The sequence below is a fragment of the Borostomias antarcticus genome (assembly GCF_949987555.1).
Source record: "Borostomias antarcticus genome assembly, chromosome: 15".
Classification (NCBI taxonomy): Eukaryota; Metazoa; Chordata; class Actinopteri; order Stomiiformes; family Stomiidae; genus Borostomias; species Borostomias antarcticus.
Window position 1 is genome coordinate 16,084,628 of NC_140248.1, and position 7,651 is coordinate 16,092,278.

The window sequence follows — 7,651 nt, forward strand, 5'->3', positions numbered from 1 at the left end:
CGTTTTACAAGTCTTTCTGATCCCTTCTTTTTCAGAAGTGACACATACATCTGAAATGTAACATAATCTGTAAAAAATTCAGTTTGTACTTCAGAGATGTGAAAGTTAACAGAAGAGGCCTCACGGGATGGGTTTTTGCCGGTGGATAGTGAAGACTGAATCCAGAATAGCCTAACACAGAGGGTCTGCACGTTAGCGCACAACAAAGAAGGTAGGTTTGCAAAACCTAATTACTATACACTTTGGCTGGTTATGAGGTGGATATTATTTCATATTCTCACTTGAGATCAGCATCCAAATAGCATGATTTAAATATGCTTTATATTGTTTGATTAAAGAGGGATAAAGTCAATGATTCGATGATGACGATTGATGAAAAAATAATATTTTGTGTCTGTCAGATTAAATAATAATCCATTATCTGTCCAAATTATAATTTAAAACTGTGACATACATACAAAATAAATATACTCTCAGATATTCATGCTGGCACAAAGTTTCAGGTTGAAGATGATTTGACAAAGTTCCCTGGTTTCACATGTATAAGTAAGTAAGTAAGTAAGTAAGTAAGTAAGTAAGCTTTATTTATATAGCGCTCTTCACAGCACGGATGCACAGAGTGCTTTACAGTAATAAATTAAAATGGCAATACAACACGAGACATAATTAAAACGACACAGAACAGAACAAAAACAACATTGCGAGCAGCAAGGCGTTATAGATGGCCGAAGGCCTGCCTGAACATGTGTGTTTTAAGAAGTTTTTCGAACATGAGTTCAGTGGATGGCTCTCTCAGGGCCTGGGGAAGAGCGTTCCAGAGTCTTGGCGCCACCGCCTCAAATGCTCTGTCACCCTGGGTTTTTAGTCTGGTCCGGGGCACCGCCAGGAGACCCTGGTCGGATGACCTCAGCGACCGACTCAGAGAGTGGGGGTGTAAAAGTATAATCGCCTGTGCTGTGCTGCACATTGCTGAGCATTTCCTGACCTCGCACACAGACAGTGCACAATTTATTTGTGTTGTGGGTCAAATGGACTCCTTCAAAAGTCAATGACCTACATCTAATGTACTCTCTTTTAGTAAGAGGATGTGTTTGACAGACCAATTTAAAGGCTATGATTTTATGTTTTAATTCATATGCATTCCACTACTCACATCTCGATTTTACCGCTCACTGTAAAAAGGATCTGGCCATAACTACTGTTGAGTAATGCGGCAAACTCTAGAATGATGGATGGATGTGGCGCTGTTGTTTTCAGGATGTCAGGTGCCAGGCTGCGGCTGTTTCTCCAGAGCCTGTCTCGCAGGAAGCCGCTCGAGCCTGAAGGGGAGGTCTCCAACTTCAGACGATGTTTGACCACCCTGGACCTGGTGGCTCTGGGCGTTGGCAGCACGCTGGGCGCAGGCGTGTACGTCCTGTCCGGAGAGGTGGCCAGGACCGTGGCTGGGCCCAGCATCATCATCTCCTTCCTGGTGGCAGCCATCGCCTCTGTCTTTGCAGGGTTGTGCTATGCTGAGTTTGGAGCTCGTGTCCCAAAGACGGGCTCTGCCTACCTCTACAGCTACGTGACCGTGGGGGAAGTGTGGGCGTTCATCACGGGATGGAACCTGCTGCTGTCCTATGTTATTGGTAAACAAGACTAGGGCCCCATAGACGGTCTGTACTATCAACAAACAATTGTATCGACTGCAACTCTATTAGGTTTGGGTTAAGGTTGGGGTATAGTTAGTTGAAGGTTCACTGATAGTAACAGTAGTTCAGCAGTGTCAAACCATCTTTAAGGTATGGGCTGCGACTATGCACATTTATCAGCACTACTACAATAATGAAACACAATTTTCACCTGTAGTGAGTATTGTCAGATTGATACAGTACCCAACCAATAGGATTTCTTCAAAGTTTTCTCAATTTCTACTCAGGAACCTCCAGTGTGGCCAGAGCGTGGAGTGGGACTTTTGATGACCTCATTGGAAATGTCATCGCTAACTCTTTGGGCAAAAACGCAGCTATGGATTTACCTGGCCTAGCTCCCTACCCAGACTTCTTTGCTGCTGGTCTCATTATGCTGTTAGCAGGCAAGTTTCACTTTGGCAAGATGTCCTGAAGAGATTTTTGATGGGTTGATGAGTAGATATCCTAAAAAAAGAGAGTTTTCATTTGAGCATCTGCTCTGTTTCTTTCTAGGGATCCTTGCATTCGGTGTAAAAGAATCAGCGGTTGTAAACAAGGTTTTCACTGCTATAAACACGCTGGTGTTGGTTTTTGTTGTCATTGCTGGCTTCATAAAAGGGGACATTGACAACTGGTACATTAGTGAAGACACTATCCTGAATGGAACAGTGTACTTTGAGTATGAAACTTCGTTTTTTTTTCTTCAAATTTCTATTCTTAGAGCTACAGTATGCTTAGAATGTATCTTCCAATTATAATAATTTACAGTAGACACGTCGGTGATCAAATGATGTGGAACTGATGTGGAACTGTGTCACATCTGAACCAGGAACTTCTCATCTGAACTGAATGAAACCACAAACTCTGGCGTCGGAGGATTCTTCCCTTTCGGCTTTGAGGGAACTCTGGCAGGTGCTGCAACCTGCTTCTACGCTTTTGTGGGATTTGACTGCATTGCCACAACAGGTAATTAGACTAACCGACTGCCACAGGCATCTAACATCTCTGATGCAAAAAGAGGCGTTTCATTTCAAAATGGTCAGTTATTGCAGATTCAATGCAAACAAACTGTGATATTTCATCCCTTTAGGGGAGGAGGTGAAGAACCCCCAGAAGTCCATCCCGGTGGGCATCGTGGCATCGCTGCTCATCTGCTTCCTGGCGTACTTCGGCGTCTCCGCGGCGCTGACGCTCATGATGCCGTACTACCTGCTGAGCGTCCACAGCCCGCTACCCATGGCCTTCACCTACATCGGCTGGGGCCCTGCCAAGTACGCCGTGGCCGTGGGCTCCCTGTGCGCTCTTTCGACCAGGTAAGGCGTGGAACACCAGGACCGTCAAGATGGTCAGTTAGTACGGAAAAATTAGAGATTTAAAGAAAACAATAAGCCACATTCAAAACATACCAACCTGTGATATGGGATTATTTCAGGTCGCACTTGTAAATGAGCCCCTGGGTCTCAATGTGATTTTACCTGTTTAAATAAAGGCTTAAATAAAAAAATATTTCAAACACAATGCATGACTGTTCTTTGAGTTCATACAATATTTTGCCAGTTGATCCCACAGAGAGAAAACGTTTGAGTATATAATGGTTTCTGTAAGTGGTGTAAGTGATCAACTGAACTTAATGTGGAACTATTTTACCAGTAGCCGGTTAATTAACAGCCATACTGTTTTGGTCCCACAGTCTCCTGGGATCCATGTTCCCAATGCCACGGGTCCTCTTCGCCATGGCCAGGGACGGCCTGCTCTTCAAGCCCCTCAGTAGCATGAGTGAACGGCAGAGTCCTGTCATAGCCACGCTGTCCTCAGGGGTCGTGGCAGGTGAAACCGCTATGTTGACGTGGTTAGATAACTTCCTCTGCTGGGCTGGATCACTATTCATGTGGCACTGTAGTAATGTTATGTTATGTTTATGCGTTTGCAGCAATCATGGCTCTGTTATTTGACCTGAAGGCCCTGGTAGACATGATGTCAATTGGAACCCTGTTTGCCTACACTCTGGTTGCAATATGTATTCTCATATTAAGGTTGGTACAGTTGATCTAAAAAGCTGAAATATGTGCATAAGGTATACGATCACGCAAAAGGTATTCAAGATAACAAACTATTATTTGCGCGCGTGTGTGCGCGTGTGTGTGCGCGCGTGTGTGTGCACGTGTGTGTGTGTGCGCGTGTGTGTGCGTGTTCGTGTGTGTCTGTGTGCGCGTGCGTGTGTGTGTGCATGCGTGCGTGTGTGTGCGTGTGTTCATCAAGGTACCGTGCAGATGTTGGTGAAGAGGACAGTTACAGTGACAAGCCTGAATCTTTCTCTCTGATGGGGCTCCTGAGTCCTCCATCTCATCCCACCACCAGAACCTCTACCAACGTTTCCACGGTTACAGTCTTCATTAGTGAGTTATTCTCTTCATGCCTCCCTTTCATGTTCCTTGTCTCATCCCTACAGCCCTGCTCAGTACTGTATAGTAACTGAATCACATGCTGTTTGAGCTGTTTGTAGGAAAAACACTAATATATATTCAAACGTGTAGCCTAATGTAACATGTACTGTATGCAGTCGTTGCCCAAGCTGTAATTTTAGGGAAACAAATGGATAAAAAACTCTGTTTTACTCTCTTCTTGTCCTCCAGCCATTTTAGCTGTTATTCTGAGTGTGATCATGACCAAGGCTACGGACTCCCTGCTGAGCCAGGAGTGGGGGAGTCTTCTGTGTGTCTCTGTCATCCTGCTACTCGTGGCCCTCATGGTCCTCGTCATCTGGAGACAGCCCCAGAGTACAGCTAAAGCTGCCTTCATGGTATGTCATGGTACTTGTACTAAAGTAATTCCCCAGTGTACAGAATTCTGTTAAAAATGTATTATAACAAAAATGTTTTTGTTTTGTTCTATTTTTTCTCTTGGAAAAAAAAGTATGGGTCATACAGGGTGAGTGTCTTTGTTGAAAGCAAGATCACGCCAGCTCTTTTTAGGGGACTTGCTGAGATCAAACCACTCTTACGTTTTATTAGTGTGCTTGATGACAAATTAGTGCGCTCTGTGAAATTAGCGGTGTTAGAACAGAAAACTACCAGCTACAGTAGCTGTCTTTCTGTCTGTCTGTCTGTCTGTCTGTCTGTCTGTCTGTCTGTCTGTCTGTCTGTCTGTCTGTCTGTCTGTCTGTCTGTCTGTCTCAACATCTAGTATTTGTTAATGTCATTGTTCCCCACCCGGCGACAGCCGAAGTTTGGTTTGGCCAGTGTCACGTCGTCCGTCCGTCCGTCCGTCTGTGAGTGAGTCAGTCAGTCAGTCAGTCAGTCAGTCAGTCAGTCAGTCAGTCAGTCTGTCAGTCCCCCCGTAGTACCAGAACCCACCACAAAAGGGGCGCCATTCCAATACATTTTTCCATTGACAAGTACATTTAGATATTTACATCAAAAACTATGCTTGGTGTCTCAGTATAGTCTCAGACAAGTTTACTCAGGAAACCATGTACTTTCTACATCCGTAGAGTAGAGCTTGAGGTGTTTAGTAACGCCAGATATGTCTGTATTTCAACATTCATTATAGGACTTTTGACCATATAGGTGCATAGACTTGTTTGCCCACTAGATGGAGAAGTTATTGTATTACATTACATTTCATTACATTACAGTCATTTAGCAGACGCTTTTATCCAAAGTGACTAACAATAATTGCATTTAACGTAGGAAAAGCCAATGTACTACTACTTGCCAGAACTCATGAGTGCATCTCCTTTCTAAAACAAGTGACTAAGAGCATAATCTAGTGCTGAAGGCAAAGTGCAAGAATAGCAATCTACTGAAATATACAATAGGTGCTTAAGAGGGAGGATTGTTGTAGTACTTCTTGAAGAGATGAGTTTTGAGTCTGCAACGAAAGATGAGCAGCGACTCTGCTGTCCTGACGTCAGTGGGCAGTTCATTCCACCACTGCGGGGCCAGGACAGAGAAGAGCCATGACCGTGTCGATCGACTGCAGGGGCCTGTCGCCCTGAGGTAGTAGAGCATAGCGGTCGGGAGGGGGTGTAGGGTTTGACCATGGCCTGGAGGTAGGAGGGGGCTGTTCCTTTCATTGCCCTGTAGGCTAGTGTCAGAGTTTTAAACTGGAAGCAAGCCGCTACAGGGAGCCAGAGTTAGGGAATGGAGAAGGGAAGTTGTGTGGTAGAACTTGGGGTGGTTGAACACCAGGCGAGCAGCAGCTTTCTGGACAAGTTCCAGGGGTTTAATGGCTGACGTCAGGGCCCCAGCAAGGAGGGAGTTGCAGTAGTCCAGGCGGGAGATGACCAGTCCCTGGATGATCACCTGCACCGTTTCATCAGTGAGGAAAGGGCGAATCCTTTCTGATGTTGTAGAGCATGAATCAGGAGCGTGTGACGGATGTGATATGTGTAGAGAACGACAGTTGGTCGTCCAGGGTCACACCCAGATTCCTCGCAGTCCGAGTCGGCATCATCACTGTGTCTTCAGTGGTGATGTGGGCAGCCCTTCCCCAGGAGGAACAGCTCAGTCTTGTCCAGATTGAGCTTGAGGTGATGTGTCGCCATCCATTCCGAGATGTCAGCCAAGCACCCAGCTATGTGTGTCTCCACTTGTGTATCAGAAGGGGGAAATGACAGGACCAGTTGGGTGTCATCGGCATAGCAGTGATAGGAGAAGCCATGCGAGCGAATGACAGAGCCCAGAGATGTAGTGTAGAGGGAAAAAAGGAGAGGACCCAGGACAGACCCTTGTGGAACCCCTGTAATCAGACTACACGGTTCCAACATCGACCCTCTCCATGTCACCTTGTAGGAGCGACCCATCAGGTAGGATGCAAACAAGGAGCGTGCAGAGCTAGTGACGCCTTTCTCCTTGAGGGTGGAGAGGAGGATCTGGTGGTCTACTGTATCAACTGTACTCTTGTACTCTCATTCACTCTACCATGGTTTGTAGAGAGCTTACTTTGGTCAATCATTGATACACATGATGTGACATTAGTAGCACTAGATATCTTGTACTTTAACATTCATTATAGGACTTTCTACCATACAGGTGCATGAACTTGTTTAACAACTAGCGAATGTTGCGTCCAAGGGTCACGCCTCTTGATTCCAGATTGCCGGCATGCTATATAAAATCACACATCATGCTCTTTCTTTGGTTCATTATAAACAAACAAAGCCAGAAAACTGAGGGGTCTTCTATAGGGCAATATAGTGGGATCTCTGTATAAAATCGCCTAATGAGAAGCAGGGGGCTGGATACCACAAGGGAACCTGCATAATGGGTGGGGGACAACATGTTTACATGTGTACAGTACTTGTATTCATTTCAATTTCTTTCTGTTTTGCAAAAAATCCATATTCACCTTTTTGGGCTACTGTTTCTCTTTCATCCTCCTTTCACTCAGTCCACCTTCTCTCTGCTCCAACCATCTAATCATCTCTGACTTTCCTTATCCGTTATTCCATATCAATTTCAACAATAAATACTATTTATGACTATTACATACCGGTAAAGCTACAGTATAGTATATCTCAACTTAATATCTAGGCCGCTTTCAGCAGGCACATCTCTTTTCTGCAGAAAAGTGACATTTTCTAGTTTTAATGTGATGTTATTGCAGGTTCCTTTTCTACCCATACTTCCTGTTTTGAGCACTTTTATCAACGTGTACCTCATGGTTCAGCTGGGAGCAGACACCTGGATCCGCTATGCTGTTTGGATGGCAGTGGGTATGGAGACGACAGTGACATTATCACACCCCAAAAAATTTAAAACAAAACATTTAAAACACAATCAGTAGTATTTTAGGAATGATAAGTAACATTGCATTTCATTACCACAGGGCTACTCATCTATTTTTGCTACGGAGTTCGTCATAGTGTGCAGAAGCAAAGGCTACAGCATGCACACAATCACGTCAACATACAAAACACCAACGCAAATATGCAGCACCACTTTGTGACTGAGGAGCATTCCTGTGGCCCTGAAAACTGA

General features: G+C 44.9%; 1 protein-coding gene across 1 annotated transcript; it reads left to right on the plus strand.

Moving 5' to 3' along the window:
• Positions 1-1,258: 1,258 nt before the first annotated feature.
• Positions 1,259-7,651, plus strand: LOC311318860 (cationic amino acid transporter 2; the record flags this gene model as incomplete). The annotated part of the gene is made up of 11 exons (XM_084450293.1): positions 1,259-1,628; positions 1,919-2,074; positions 2,184-2,340; positions 2,500-2,636; positions 2,761-2,983; positions 3,361-3,497; positions 3,601-3,703; positions 3,930-4,066; positions 4,304-4,470; positions 7,278-7,386; positions 7,500-7,651. 11 exons carry the CDS (start codon positions 1,259-1,261, stop codon positions 7,649-7,651), a joined length of 1,848 nt encoding a protein of 615 aa, XP_084306419.1.